The 15,989-nt window shown below is 43.6% G+C and overlaps 1 protein-coding gene across 4 annotated transcripts in view; it reads left to right on the forward strand.

Moving 5' to 3' along the window:
* Positions 1 to 763: 763 nt before the first annotated feature.
* Positions 764 to 15,989, forward strand: part of ECT2 (epithelial cell transforming 2) — a 51,024-nt gene continuing 35,798 nt past the window's right edge. The window contains exons 1-10 of one of the 4 annotated variants that reach the window (XM_050965811.1): positions 764 to 818; positions 6,920 to 7,040; positions 7,643 to 7,801; positions 8,845 to 8,924; positions 9,024 to 9,116; positions 10,219 to 10,401; positions 12,356 to 12,445; positions 13,905 to 14,012; positions 15,590 to 15,663; positions 15,817 to 15,947. In XM_050965811.1, coding sequence (XP_050821768.1) covers positions 7,672 to 7,801; positions 8,845 to 8,924; positions 9,024 to 9,116; positions 10,219 to 10,401; positions 12,356 to 12,445; positions 13,905 to 14,012; positions 15,590 to 15,663; positions 15,817 to 15,947 — 889 coding nt within the window. In that variant the 5' untranslated portion in view covers positions 764 to 818; positions 6,920 to 7,040; positions 7,643 to 7,671. Of the gene's footprint in view, positions 819 to 6,918; positions 7,041 to 7,642; positions 7,802 to 8,844; positions 8,925 to 9,023; positions 9,117 to 10,218; positions 10,402 to 12,355; positions 12,446 to 13,904; positions 14,013 to 15,589; positions 15,664 to 15,816; positions 15,948 to 15,989 lie in introns of those variants that run through there. The other 3 variants (XM_050965813.1, XM_050965812.1, XM_050965810.1) reach the window with 3 other exon arrangements.

Below are 15,989 nucleotides of genomic sequence, written 5' to 3' on the forward strand. Positions count from 1 at the left end.
GTGGTTGTGGTTTGCCAGATCAGGAAGCTTAACTGACAGCTCACTGAGACTACAAATCCTAATGAATAGAAGTTGTTTTCCTTCTAGCTGGGCTGAGCTAGATACATCCAGGAAAATACGTATTTTACCATAAATCTTAAATGGCTACAAAACTGAGTCAGGTAAAAAGTATCAGGGGGCAGCCGTGTTATTGTTTTTGTGGATGCAGTGTGAGGAGTCCGGCGGCACCTTAAAGACTAACAGATTTATTTGGGCGTAAGCTTTCATGGGCAAAAACTCCATGCAGCGGCGGCGGAGCCCCAGGCCCTTTAAATCACCACCAGAGCACTGGGCTGCTGCTGTTACCCCAGGGCGCCAGCAGTGGGGTGCTGGCGGCAATTTAAAGGGCCCCGGCCGCTGCTTTAAATCGCTGGGCTGGGGAAGCTGCCCCCTGCCGCTATGGTTGGCTGTGTACCCGCTCCTGCTGGCAGGTACCCGCTTACTTTCACCCCTGACACCGATGTGACTTCATGGCTTAAGGTAGGGCCATGGCCGACAGGGCTCGGCAGCGGCCACGGCGCCACGGCTGCGTGGGGGGCAGCGGCGACGGGCCCACTGCAGAGCTGGGCACAGTGGCTGGTAGTCAGGGGGCGGTGCCAGGCAGAGGTCCGGGTAGCAGGGTGTGGCGCGCCGGCCTTAAGAGCAGCCTTGTCCCGCTGCGCAAGCCGCGGAGTCCCCCTACAGGCGCTAGGCCAGGCAACTGCAGCTACATCCGGGTCTCTCTCTCCGTCTTGCCGTTGGACTCATTTGAAAACCGCGAACAGCCAATCAGAACCCAGGTGAGCTCAGTCCCTGTAACCTGTTTGGGCGAGAGGCCTGCAGAATACCTCCCTTTCATTCACACACCTAGGGATTAGGGAATCCCGGTCAGCCAATGGGAGATCGCTTTGCAACGGGCAGCACCCAATGACCGAAGCCAGGACAAGCCCTTTTCAAAGAGCGAAGTGAGGGAGGGCGGGACCACGTGATGCAAATCCCACGCTGGGCTAATGGGAAACCGGCTTTCATAGGGACGCCTGCGCCGACGCCGCCTGGCAACCAATAGGCGGCTCGCTTAGAGCGGCGGCTCGCTTTTTGAATTGGGGCCGGCGGCGGCCGCTCATGGTGCTTGGGAGAGTGTGCCGGTTTTGACGGTGAGGAGCGGGCCGGGCCGGGCCGGGCCGGGGAGGCCGGGCGGTGCGAGCGGAGAAGGAAGGGGGCTGGGTGGGCGGGCTGCGGCGCGGTGGGGCCGGGCCAGGGCTGAGCCTGAAACCAGCCGGCCCCCAGGCCGCGCAGTGCACAGCCTGCTCCCGCCGGCCCCTGTCCCCTGGCGAGCGGGTTTGTATCGTTCGTTACCGCCCTTTCGAGCGAAGAACTCCCAGGGGCCGTAAAGGGACGCGATCGGCTTTCGCCACTCGCCCTGAGCGCAGCCCCTGGCGGGCGCTGCACCTGCGGGGGGCTTCCCTGCCAGGCGGGAGGCTGTACAGAGCCACCCTGGAAAATCTCCTCTGCCCCCTAGCGCCCTTTGAAAGCGCCCCGCGAGCGGGGAAACTGACCAGTGCCCGTGGAGAGACAGACAGTGCTGCCCAATACCCCGCATTAAGACCGTTTGAGGGGAACAAACAAAGACACCTTTGTTATAGTAACATTAAGTGTCCTATTTAACAAGAGTAATTGTTGGGGGGTGGGTGGAGTGTGTGTGTGTGTGTGTGTGTGTATATATATATATACACACACACACACACACAAACAGTTTAATGTATGTGGGCAGCTTTATTTTTTTTGTAACCTTAAGTAAACACTCCTGTTATCTTTTTTGCCCAGTATTTCAGGGCTGTTTTAAAACATAAAATGAGACTTTTTTTTTTTTTTTTAAATAAATGACTGCAAAAATTATACGGAAAAGAGAACTCTTTAAAATGGGGAAGCACTGTGTGTAGCTTTTATTAAGCGCACAAAGACCCTGCTGCTTGTATTGGTATACATTTTTGAATGTTTACACTTGTATGCATGCTACAGGACTCTATGTGACCATTAATGGCAGGTTGCCGTGCCCCCCCCCCGCCTGCCCCATTGTTTTAAATACTGCTTTAATAGGCTTTTGTTCTGCATTTCTAACTCAAGAGCATCACATTCTCTTTACCTGATATTTTGTTTCACGTGTGTAATTCTTGCCTACCATACTGTGGTATGTCTGGGGAACTTAATGTTTAAGACCTTTGTGCAAGAATAGGGTCTTTCTGAACTGTGGAGGGCATCCCTTCTCCTGGCTATTTACAAGAACTATAGTAAAGAGCAGAATTATCAGACACATAGATAAACGTGATTTGTTGAGGAAAAGTCAACAGGGCTTTTGTAAAGGGAAGTCAGGCCTCAGTCTGTTTGTGTTCTTTGTGGGTGTTAACAAGCATGTGAATAAGGGTGGTCCAGTTCTTAAAGTGTATTTGGATTTTCAGAAAGCTTTTGACAGTCCTTCATCAAAGGCTTTTAAGCAAACTAGGTAGCTATGGGATAACAGGGAAGGTCCTCTCATGGATCAGTAACTGTCTAAAAGATACGAAACAAAGGGTAGGAATAAATGGTCAGATTTCATAATGAGAAGTGGCAAACAATGAGGTTTTCCAGGGATCTGTACTGGGATCTGTGCCATTCAGTATATTCACTAATGATCTGAAAAAGGGAGTGAACAGAATCAGCCTTGGACTTATCTGCAAGTTTACCAATTTACTGAAGAGTTGCAGGGGGATCTCTCAAAACTGGGTGAACGGACAACAAAATGGCAGATGACGTTGAACACTGATACATTCATAGTAATGCTTGTTTGGGGCGGGGGAAATAATCCCAGTGACCCATATATAATGGTGGGGTCTGAATTTACTTCTTACCATTCAAGAAAGAGATCCTGGAGTCATTGTGGATTATTCTCTGAAAACTTTTGCTCAGTGCACAGTAGTTGTCAAAAGGGCTAAGAGAATGTTAGACACTATTAAGAAGGGATAGAAAATGAGACAAATATTATAATGCCACTATATAAATCTATATTGCTCCCACACCTTGAGCACTGTGTCCCGTTTTGATCACCCCATCTCAAAATTGATATAATGGAAGTGGAAAAGGTTCAGAGAAGGGTAACAAAGATGATCACAGGTATGGAATGGCTTCCCTATGAGGAGAGACTAAAAGGATTATGGGTGTCAATCTTGGAAAAGAGATGACAGGGGGTAGAGATATGACAGAGGGCTATAAAATTCTGACCGGTGGGGGAAAATGTGAATAGAGAAGTGTTGTTTACTCTTTCCCACAATACAAAAATGACATTAATAGGCAGCAGGTTTAACACAGAGAAAGGGAAATAATTTTTCAAACAACGCACAATTAACCTTTGGAACTCATTGCCATGAGATGCTGTGATGACCAAAAGTATAACTGAGTTCAAAAAAGATCTAGATGGGCTGATGGAGGATAGATCCATCAATAGCTATTAGCCAAGATGGTCAGAGATGCAACCCCATGCCCTAAACCTCTGTCAAAAGCTTGGAGGGGAAGACAGGTTGATCACTCCAACTATCCTGTTCTGTACTTGGCTCCCTGAAGCTCTGTTACTGGCTGCTATCCGTGATGGGATACTGGGCTAGATCCATTGGTCTGACCCAGTATGGCAATTCTTTACCCTAAAAGCTTGTCTGCACATACAGTGCCAGAGCAGTGCGTGTACACTGGTCTTCAGTAAAGACACTCCTACACCGATGGGAGAACTACATCAGTGTAGTTAATCCACCTCCCCGAGAGGTCATAGGTATGTTGGTGAGAGAAGCTCTCTCATTGACTTAGCGCTGTCTACATGTGGAGTTAGGTCAGTATAAGTCAGGCCCGCACAACATGCGGCCCGCAGAGGCTCACTGTGTGGCCCGCAGCGGGATTCATAGGGCTCTGGGCTGTCCGCAGCGGCGGGGAGCTCAGAGCTCTTTAAATCCCAGCTGTGACCGGGATTCAAAAGGCTCTGGGCTGCCTGCAGCCGCAGGGAGCCCAGAGCCCTTTAAATCTCAGCCGCCAGGGCTGGCTTTAGGCCAATTCATCCAATTCCCCTGAATCAGCCCGCCCCTAAGAGGGCCACATGCCCAAGCCCCAGTACAGTGTACTGGCAAAAGCCAGTGCGCTGTAGCGGGGTGGCCCAGCTTCCCCAGGGGCAATTTAAAAGGCCTGTGGCTCCCAGGCCCTTTAAATTGCCACCAGAGCACCACTGCTGGAGCCCTGGGGTAGGGCTGTGAGGCTCTGGGGGCTATTTAAAAAGTCCGGGGTTCCCGTCGCTTCTACCGCCCTGGCCCTTTAAATAGCCACCGGAGCCCCACCACTTCCCCAGGGTTCCGTTGGCTATTTAAAGGGCTGGGGTGGTAGAAGAAGGGGATCCTCGGGCCCTTTAAATAGCTCCCAGAGCCTGGGGTAGCAGGGGGCTCTCGGGGCTATTTAAAGGGCCGGGGCTCCAGCTTCCCCGGTCCTTAAATAGCTGCTGAAGCCACACCGCTTCCCCAGGGCTCCCTCGGCTATTTACAGGGCTGGGGCGGTAGAATCAGGGGAGCCCGGGCGTAGCCAACCTGTGCCGCACCCCGCTGCCTGAAGCCAGCCAGTCCTGCACTCCTTTGTCTCCAGCCCTGCCAACCCATGCCGCAACCCCCTGTGGCCCTGCCTGAAGCCAGCCAGCCCATTCCACATGCCGTCTCCAGCCTGCCCCACACCCCTTGCCCAGCCTGCAGCCAGACCTTACCTCCAGCCACCTCCCCCCCAACCTCCAGCCAGCCCCATGTGCACGGGTGCCCTGTAGTTCCCAGGGAAGTAACCCTGCACACCTGCTTCAATGAGGTGGGCAGGGAACAGCTGGGACCCACACGTGCACCCTAGCACACCCTCAGGGAGTGGCAGAGCTCATTTCTAGTTCAGACACTTCTTTTTAAAAAAGAACTTTAGGTAGGGTTAACATACATCTGTACTTTCCCGGACATGTCAGGCTTTTTGGATCTTAAATCGCCATCCAGGAGGAAAATACGGACGTATGGTAACCCTACTGGTACAAAAAATACATACTATGGCAGAACTTTTTATAGGGAACCGGTTGCTAAGAAATGAAAGGCTTTTTTTTTTTTTTTACATGTGTTTTGTTCTGTTTTTTTAGTCATCCCTGCCGGGGCCCTGCCAAAAATGTTCAAATTGGGCCCCGCACTTCCTAAAGCCGGCCCTGCCAGCTGCGGATGGGATTCAAAGGCTTTGGGCTGCCCACAGCCGTGGGGAGCTCAGAGCCCTTTAAATCTCAGCTGTGGCCGGGATTCAAAGGGCTCTGAGCTGCCTGCAGAGATTCTCGGCTGTGGCTGAGATTTAAAGGGCTCAGGGCTCCCCGCCGCCACGGGCAGCCCAGAGCCCTTTGAATCCCGGCGGCGGCTCCAGCGGATGTGCTAGGGCTGGGATTTAAAGGGCTCGGGCTCTGCTCAGCAGCAGGAGCTCTGGGCCCTTTAAATCCCTGCCCCAGCCCCACAAAGCTCTGGGTTCCTGGAGCCCCGGGCCCTTTAATTTGACCCTGAGGGCTCCCAGCCAGCTCTTCAGGTGGGAGCCCCTGGTTGATTTAAAATCAAGTATCACCTCCCCACCCCCAACCTTCCTTTTTGGCCCACAGCTGTTTTGGTGGGGTGGCACTGGGAAAGGAGGCTTTGTTTCTGCAGGGCTGGGCGGTGCTGGGGCGGAGTGTTTCCGCTGGGCTGGGGGCGGGGGTGATTCCGCGGGGCCGGGGGTTTTTGGCCCTCAGCTGTTTTCTTTGGAGTAATGTGGCCCTCGCCGCTTTACGAGTTGTGCAGGCCTGGTATAAGTGCATTACTCAAGGATGTGGCATTTTTCACTACCTTGAGTGATGTTGTTTTACAGACTATAGGTCTGTAGGGTAGACCTGGCCTATGTCAGTATATAATGCAAGATCAACCTTGTCTGTAAAATAATGTTGGTCTTTGTTACTTAATTGATTAGGCATTGCACTCCTTGCCCAGATACCACATTCCTGGAATTTCTATGTCCTCTCCCCCCATGCAGTGTTTTAACTTGACTTAAAAGATTACTATTTTAAAAGGGCATTGTATTTTACAAGTTTTGTTTGTGTTTTAAGAAAAAACATCAGTTCACATTGTAAGCAAAAATATTTATCCCTTTTGAGCACAGTGAATTGTAAGATTATCCATGAGTAACATTCTGCAGATGTCTTTCCTTAAAATAATAAAAGCATAGTACATTTGGGACCATAAGGAAGAGAGAATATCTGCAAAAAGTATACGTAGCGCTTTCTCCTTGATTTTTATATAGTATCTATACCATGGTATCTTCTTTTCATACTGTTTCACGTTCCCTCAAACCACTGTTCAAATACTTTAAGCAGCATGATGGATCACAGAAATTACATATTTCCAAACCTATTTACAAAGACATGGTTCTTCCTAGTCAGAAAAATCCTGGCCAACTGAATTGATACTTCAAGTAAGTGGACCTGGCTCTCTAGTCAATTTCTTAGTCTGGTGGGAGTTTGAAGGGACGTGAGACAGGGATAGCTCCTTTTTCTGAAGTTCGCAATTGTTCAAGCAGTTTCTCAGAAGATGGAGAAACATATTGTGCGGACAAGGAGTCAAAGGATCCCTTAGTGTGGAACAGTGAACTCTGTGAATGGGTACTAATGTTCAACAGTCTACTCTGTACTGTTTTCACAGGATGAAAGTTTACTATCTAGCACTGGGAAATTTTATGTTGCAACTTTGCCTGTTGGCGTCCTGCAAATGCACTGATTCCACACCCTCATGTCAGATAACTGAAGAAATGTGTATTTAAATGCTGCACTGAGTACTTTTTTTATAATACTTTATAATTCTGTTTGTAGATAATGCACTTGGTGCCTCCATGAGGCTTTCCGGTGATGGCAAGGAACCCTTTTTCTCTCTGTGTGATAAGGACTGCATAACAGAAATTGCCCAGCAAGACAGGCCTGAGGAACTCCAACAGTAAGCTAGACAAATCTGGTCAAAGCTTGTGGGAAATCTGAGGTCTAGTGGGTAGGCCTGTTACCACAATCTTCTGTCTTCAAACTTTCACCTTTGGAAAATGTATGCAAAGCCATCTCTTTTTAGTATGAACTTCTCTGAAATTAAATGCAAATAACACGGTTAATCCAGCTTCCTGAACCTCTTTCAGATCATGTTTAACAAAATTCCTATCTGGAGTAAGCAAGCAATTTCTTGAGATCCTGGATCAAAATAAATCCTTAAACCTGACTCTTCCTTTTTTTTTTTTTTTTTTTAAGGAAACACTGGGCTTTTTACTGCCATATCCCTAGCTATCAAAATGCTCTGCCTTCATGTAGTTTTCCTCAAAAATAGACTACTGTGAATTACCTGTAAAAACTATTTCTGTGATGATTGTTTGTATAAACTCTCTTAAAATAGTTCTAGGCTCAGAGGATACTACTCATAAGTGGGATTTGTTAGTAGTTTTAATATTTAGAAGTCTAAAACTAACTTATCTACCTTTCCACAGGACTTTTTACGGAATATTTTTTTAATATGTACTCTTCAGATTAAACTCATTTTAGGTACTTATTTTGCAGCTGCTGAAAAGAAAAACACAGACTTGATCATGACTGACAGCAGTATGCTAGTGACTGACATCGGAAGGAGTCTTTTGGGAGATTCTTCTGTTCTTGATTCAAAAATTATAGAAACTTCCAAGGAGAATTTATTTATTGGATTGGTTTCAGATGTAGAAGGTAACAGGAAAAACCTTTTTCAATACTGTCACATTTGTTTGAATATTGTTTCTTGGAAGATAAAACGTCTGGTTAAATTCATGCCACTACTTTAACATTTTGTGAATTCACCAAACTGTAGTAAAATTTCTTGCTACTGAGGCTGTTGACCTAAACTAGACAGTGTAGTTTAAAAAACAAACAAACAAACCAAAAAACCCCCAATCCTTTGTTAATCAAAGGAATGATGTATTTTGTCCTTGGATTACAGGCCTGTCTGTTCAGTACCCATCTGTTGCTAAAAAGTGTCAGTCATAGAAATGTAGGACTAGAAGGGACCTCATTAGTTCATCTCGTCCAGTACCCTGCATTGAGACAGGACTAAGTATTATCTAGACTAGACCATCCCTGACAGGTGTTTATCAGTGGTCACCTTTGATGGGAGAGGTTGAGTAAACTAGTGTTGCACATGCTATTAATTGTTCACAGGTGTGCATTTGTACGTCCCAAATTCATTAGGTTATCTTTGTGGCATGGCTGCAACTTTGTCTAGAGGCAAGAAGTAATAGGCTTAATCTGTAGCAAAGGAGATTTAAATAGGATGGTGTTGTTTTTTGGTAATATCTAAAATGTAGGGATGATAGTTAGGCACTAAATAAGCTTCCGGGGAGGCTGTGGAATCCCTGTCATTGGAGGGTTTTAAGAACAGGTTAGACGAACACCTTGTCAGTGATGGTCTAGGTTTACTTAATCCTGCCTCAGCATGTGGGGCTGAACTAGATGACCTCTTGAGGGCCCTTCCAAACCTACATTTCTGTGATTGATGCACAGTGTAATTCATCAGCTGCAAGCTTGGCTTAAAGAAGTAGCTTGTTGAGGCAGCATCCAGTCTTCAGAGTTGAAATATTCTTTGTAAATAGTATTTTTTGAGAGAGGACTATGGATCTTGGCAAGATACCAGTGTAGTTAGCATGTTTCCCTACATTATGGCTTTGTTTAACATTAGGATTAGATTTTTCTGTCGGTTATGAATATTGCAATTTTTTTGCCCCCCCCCCGAACAGAGGAAATGCCTCAGATTGAAACCAGAGTGGTTTTAGTTCAAGAAGCTGGGAAACACGAGGAACTCTTGAAAGCCTTGGAGGTATGTGGCTTGAACATAAAGCAGTCATCATAATAACATTGTTTTGACAAACTTCATGTAAGTAATGTAATCTCATATCGAAGTTCTCCTCTTCCACAGACCGTTAAGATAATGGAAGTCCCAGTTATAAAGATAAAGGAAACTAGTCCTGGTAAATCAGAAGAAAAACTAATAAAAAGTATAATTCATATGGTATGTCAGGCATCTATGCATATTTGATTGCATGCAGCATGTTGCCCTTCACTGGGACTGGAGTGCACAAACACTTAACCTTCATGATCTTTGATATTTGGGTGTGATTGAAGGCACAATAAACAATGTTCCTATGGTATAGTTTGAACATAGTTGAGTAGAAACTTGTATGACATTTGAAACCTTGCAATTTGCTTAAATGTCTGTTCTGAATCCCTGAACTAACATATTTGGTGTATTTAATGTGTTCCATACTTGCATATGAAACTCTCAGATGATATATGTAATGCCAAATGCACGCTTCTGTGCCATGTGCCAAATGCACACTTAGACTTTTGTAAGTTTCTGCTATGAACTAGCTTCATAATCAAATTAAATGGCTTTCCTGATTCAACAGTGAAAGAGCTGCAATTTAAGATTGTTGCATGAACAATTCTGTAAGGATTGTTGTTTTCTTAATGTGAAGGATTCTAGAAAATGGAGTTTGGACCTAAAGCCTCCAGAGTCAGAGCAGCCTGTAGTTAAACCTTCTGAAATATAAAGTCTAATTTCATGCAGCATGATACATTTCTTTATGGAATCTCTTGGTCTGTAGTTACAACTTTAAATTGCTGTTTTTAGTGACACATACATTAGTCCAAAATACAAATGTTTAGTCTGAAATACATAACTAAATTCAGATGCCCTGAAGGAAAAGATAGTTGTTCTTGTACAACAGAAAACTGAATCCAACTGAGTTAATGTAACAAGATATTATTTGATCTTATACTCTTCTTATATTGTCAGTGTGACCCACAAAAACTGAAGAAATACCCTAAAGAGAGAGAAAACAAATACTTTGGACTCTTAAACAATTCCTTAAATTCAGAATCTAAAATCATTTTAGAAACCTAGATCATCACACGTTCAGTGCTAGAAATAACAAAATCACCTCTTTGTATATCATTAAACAGAATATGTAACTTTTTGGAACGCTGGTGAAAGCTGTCTTTGATACTAAATTTCTTTAACACTTCAAGATAAAAATCTAAGAATGACATTCATTTACTACATATGTTGCATGAATGACACTTTAATTTTTTCACATAATATTAAAATAAAGGAAATTAAAGTGCCCTATATAAAGACGGAATCGGTGGAAGAGTTTGGGGATTCTGAGTCTCCAGAATTTGAGACAGTCTTCGTTGTAGCAGACTTTCAAGATTCCATCTTGGAGAACTTGTGCAAGTTTGACTGTCGTGTTCTTGGACCTCCAATAGTACTTCATTGTGCTCAAAAAGGAGAGGTAAGTATTCAGGTGAAAGCAAATGACCTTTTCTTTTTAGATGGACATTTACATGTGTTGTCAATAATACTAACATAAGAAGTGTGACTACATTCTTCTTGTGGTGGACATTTCATTTAAATTGCAATATAACTCTCCTTATTTACATAGATGAAGATCTTGTATTGTGATGGCACAGCTATTCTGAATCTCTAAATTCTTCTGAACTGGGGAAATTGCTGAAAGCTGTATCAGACTCTCTCAGTGCAGAATTCTGGTCATTCACATGTCAGTGTTTCACCACACACTTAAATGACCTTTTTAAAAAAAAAAAATAGTAAACACCTCTGGCTCTAAATAACTTGACATGGGATTTGTTGTTGCTCAGCACTTCTGAAAAGGTAGGCCATAAATGCAATGTGAGTGGCCTACAATTACCAAGCCAATGTGCAGAAGTAGCTCAAGCCTGTCAGTTATGTTCACAAATTACACCTCTACCTCAATATAACGCTGTCCTCGGGAGCCAAAAAATCTTACCATGTTTATAGGTGAAACTGCATTATATCGAACTTGCTATGATGCACTGGAGTGTGCAGGCCCCTCTCTCCCCCCCCAGCGCTTTACCACGTTATATCTGAATTTGTGTTATATCAGGTCACATTATCTTGGGGTTGAAGTGTACTTCTCTTCCCCACCCCGTGGGATACTTTTTTCCAGCATTTCTCTGGAAAAATATTAGACCTGGTCTATACTTGGTTTGGTTAGTGGTGTGAAGATTTAAGTGGAAGTAGTCATCCCAGTAAAAGTCCTGGTGTAGATGCAGTTAAGCTGGTATAAACTATATGGTAGAAGGCACTTTTATTTCTTTTCATGTACAGCAATAGGTATACTTATAAGCATCTCTTATGCCAGTGTAAGTGAATCCACGCTAGAGGGATTGTACTGCTTTAACTATACCAGTGCATTATTACTTGTAACACCTAGAATGGTTAAAGCAGTATAACTTTTTAGTGTAGACAAGGCATTAATGTAGAGTGAGTGAGTGTGTGTGTGTGTTTTATTTGTTTTTGTTTAAAAATATGTTGCTTCCTTTTTCTTTTTTTTTTTTTTTTTAACAGTTTCAAGAGTCTTGGCAAAAACATGAATCCCTCCCTCTTATACTGCTGTTTGCAGGTTATTCTGAGAAAGGGAAAGCTACTAGGAATTAAAGTCCTGAGGAGTACAGTTGAATTAACTCTAAATAACTTTTTGTATTTATATTAAAAAAACAAACAAACTGCTAGTAGTGATGCCCATGTTAAGTACCATTTGAACCACCCAAGAATGAGTATCTGGCATAGATGGAAAGTATTTTACAATTGTGTTCTAATCGCCTCTAAACATCTGATCTTGACTAAAGAATATTCAGAGTAGGATTTTTGACAGACAGGAGAAGTGCACAAATACTACTTTGTACCAGGAAGAGGTTTAAGGCAATACAGATGCTAATTACTAACACTTACTTGAAATTAATAAACTATCTGAAATGCTCCTCTGCATTGGAATGCTGCACTGAGTGAGTAAAGACTGCTTTAGTGCCAGGGACTTCTGTTCAACATGGTTGCTATATGGTACAGAAGAAGATACCAGCAGCTGGGGGGGTAATAATGCTCTGTTGCAGGACAATAGTGTATAATACGATCTTACAGGAAACATAGGGACACCTATGTTAAAGTTACAGTTGTAACTAGTTTACAGCACTGTTTTAGCACAGAATACAGAGATACTTCAATCATTTCACCAAAATACTGGCAGTTCCTATTTCAAGACATATATCAGAAAACAGTGAGTCTTGTTAATTGGTATCCAGTCGGTATCAGTGCATTTTAACAAAGTTAAAATCCTGTAGAGCTACTGTCTAAGCTTTTTGTTTAATTGTTTGTTTTTAAATAGCTTGTGGGTCTGACTACTGTAATTAATCATTATCTGATTTCAGCCTCTACCTTTTTCATGTCGTCCATTGTACTGTGCAAGTATGTTGAATCTGGTGCTGTGCTTTACAGGATTCAGGAAGAAAGAAGAACTAGTAAGATTTTGTCTTACACCCTTGTCCCCTCCCCTTTCTTGGACTGATTAATCTACATGTAGCTATGTTCAAGGTAGTTTTCTGTTACATCACCCCTAGTGTACAATGTACATTTTAGTCACTAACAGTGACTAAAGCTTGTATTCTTGAGAATAGATTTAGGTTTCTAGGGTCTAGGCAAGAGAGACTCTTGCTTCTGTTGAAGACAGTAGGACACTCTGACTGACTTCCATGGGAGCAAGACTGGACCCTTAGGCAGCATCGAGTTGATCACCTAAGAATTTGACCTGTCACTTGTTGGATCATGTACATGCTCTTGAGTGCACTCAGATAAAACTTAGATATCCTGTTCAGAGCATTTGGAGTGTCACTATCATGTACTGTAATCTTGTCAGAACTACAGCTATGCAGCATCGTTCCTGATCAGTAGTCAAATGGGAAAATTTTGATATTACAAGAAGCAACTGATAGTTCACTTGGGGTACGTCCAGACTACCCGCCGTATCGGCGTGTTAAAATCGATTGCTCGGGGATCGATATATCGCGTCTAATCTAGACGCGATATATCGATCCCCGAGTGCGCTTATATCGATTCCGGAACTCCATCAACCCCAACGGAGTACCGGAATCGACACGGAGAGCCGCGAACATCGATCCCACGCCGTCTGGACGGGTGAGTAATCTGATCTTAGATATTCGACTTCAGCTACGTTATTCACGTAGCTGAAGTTGCGTATCTAAGATCGATTTTCCCCCCCCCCCCAATGTGGACCAGCCCTTGGTGTCTTGCTATCATAAAGCCACTACTAATTCAGTGTTCTGGCATGGTATCAAGGCAAACTGTACTGCTAGAGATGCTGGCAACTGCGTGAAGCACAGTGCCAAGCCCATCTTCCAAGAGCTAGGAGTTAACTCTGATGTCCTGCCAGACTCAAACTGAGCAGTCCATTCATTTGTTCTAAACTCCTGGGGTGTTGTCCACCCACCCCACCCCAGCCAAGTATGTTAGCCTTCATTTCTATGTTTTAATAGCCCAGAATCCAAAGACAGAAGTGGCAGCATGACAATGGGCCCTGATATGTTGGGAGTCATCTTGTTTGGTGGGTTTATGGGCTGCTAGTTAAATTTTTGGCGTTGATGGGGTGAGATGATTGTGAAGCATTATGAACTGCTAACTGTATAGCTGTGAAAACAGCAATGGTGGCTTGGATGTTTCCTTAAAATACATTTGATATACGTTAAATACTTCTAAGGCAGGTAGCATTTATGGCTTGCCAACCATGTCTCATTTTAAAAATTACTCAACCAGTACAGGTTAAATGAACATGTAAAAGCTTTGCTTTAAGTTTAGTTCTGCTGTAACTTGTATGGTGTATATAACTCTTGTCTTTGTCCCTTCTTTAACAGCTGTAAGTTTCAAAAAGTGTATGAGTCTCTTATTTCCTGACTTGCTCTTCAGGTTAAGCTGGTGACCTTGGTTCATCATATGGGTGGAATTATTCGAAGGGACTTCAGTTCAAAAGTTACACATCTGGTGGCTAATTCTACGCAAGGAGACAAATTCAGAGTACGTGAGTTTGCATGTCAAAGAGGCTCTCAGTGTAGATTGACCCCTTCAAATCAGACCTTCTATTTCAACTTGAAGTAGATGCACTTTTGTAATGAAGAAAATGGGTTAAGTCCAAAGGCTTAAAGATTTCAGAGTATCTTTACCTCTGTGATGTCAAGCTTTTAAAAACAATGGATGGTAATTGTTTAGCTGTTAGAATCAACCTGTTTTTTAGAAAAACCTTTTGTCTAAAGGCTTTTGTTACAGACAAATACAACCTCTGAAAATAAGCATTTTGTCTCTTGAGAAGTACTTAACGATAGGTTAACTGAGACCACTGCAGTTGAGGTTTCAGAGCACTTACCAGTTTGTTATGCTTCTATGGGTATGCCTACGCTACAATAAAAGACCAGCAGCACAGCTGCAGCTGGCCGTGGTCGGCAGACTTGGGCTGCAGGGCTAAAAATTGCTGCGTAGAGGTTCGGGTTGAGATCCTTCCCCTTTGTGGGATTGTCACAGAATCTGGTCTCTAGTCCAAGCCTGAATGTCTACACTGTTGTTTTGAGCCCCACGAGCCCAAGTCAATTGACCCCTGGGCTCTGTGACTAGGTGCTACAGGTTTTTTATTTTATTGATGTGTAGATGTCCCCTATACTTCTCAAAGTATCAGGAACTCATGTTGGTATAATACAGAACATTAAGGGTGCCTTTTATTTTTCAAATGTCTTTAAGTGCTGACTGTATTCTGTGTTGTGTGCTGTGTAACTTGACCAGTATTGGCTGCAACTGCTGCTGGAAACTTAGTGTATTACATAACGCATTTCCACAAAGTGGAAATCAAAATTGTATAGCTAATACATAACATTTCATCTTTTTAGGTCAATAGAAGGACCCTGCTAGTTATAGCAATAAGCCTTCATAGTCTCATTCTTCTATACTAAAACAGCCATCCTCATGTTTTGGTCAGTATGTTAATCATTACAGGGGAATGCTTTGCTATCTGGATGCAAGTTTACTGTATATATAGCTAATACACTAAGCTATAAACTCTGAATCTTTATTGGGACTTCTATATTTGATTTGGCACAGTTGCATTTTGGTAGTCCTTGCAATAAAAGCAGTGACCATTGTGTTTTGGGGAGGAAGGGAGAGACCCTAAATTATGTCCTGCTGGATGTTCTGAGGGTGGGAAGAAGTGTCAGAATAAAATGGGTAAAAAAGGATATGATTTGGTCTTTAATGAACCTCCATGATATCTTTGGCTTCAACCCCTACCGTAGCAGCAGTGCTCTGTCTTCAGTCTGCATTCAGTCTCTCCTGGTGGTCAGTCTCGCTGGAGGTTTTGTAAGAACAGTTTAGACAAACCTCTATCAGGGGTGGTCTGCTTCAGATGTGTGTGGATGGACTAGATGACTGCTCAAGGTCCCTCCGGCCCTACATTTCTGGGATTCTGTTTCTCAGAGGAGTAACTTTATCCTTTTTATGATACCTATTTTCCAAATCAGAAATGTTGCCGGGAATCTTTCTCCAGGTTTGGAAAGAACTTTAAATGGAGAGGTCACTTGTCATAGCTAGTGACTTTCTTTTCCTTCTAGCTTGCTGTGAGTCTGGGAACTCCTATTGTGCAAGCCGAGTGGATTTACAAGGCTTGGGAGAGAAGGAATGAAATGTAAGTGTTCCCTTCTCCTCACCACTCTCCCCCAAAACACCCCCCGAGACGCACACTCAGTTAAGACTCTTTTCATGATACTAATGCAAGCTTCTATATAGTAAAGAGTAACTGTACATATACAACTTGTTTTAATGAATATTTATTTTTAAGTGACTTCTGTGCAGCTGATGAGGAATTCAGAAATGAGTTCAAGGTTCCCCCATTCCAGGACTGCATGTTGAGTTTCCTTGGATTTTCTGATGAAGAGAGAATTAACATGGAAGAAATGACAAAAATGCAAGGTTATTGTTAATGATCACATTTGCGATGGAATTTATAGGCAA

The sequence above is a fragment of the Gopherus flavomarginatus genome, chromosome 8, assembly GCF_025201925.1.
Source record: "Gopherus flavomarginatus isolate rGopFla2 chromosome 8, rGopFla2.mat.asm, whole genome shotgun sequence".
Lineage (NCBI taxonomy): Eukaryota > Metazoa > Chordata > Testudines > Testudinidae > Gopherus > Gopherus flavomarginatus.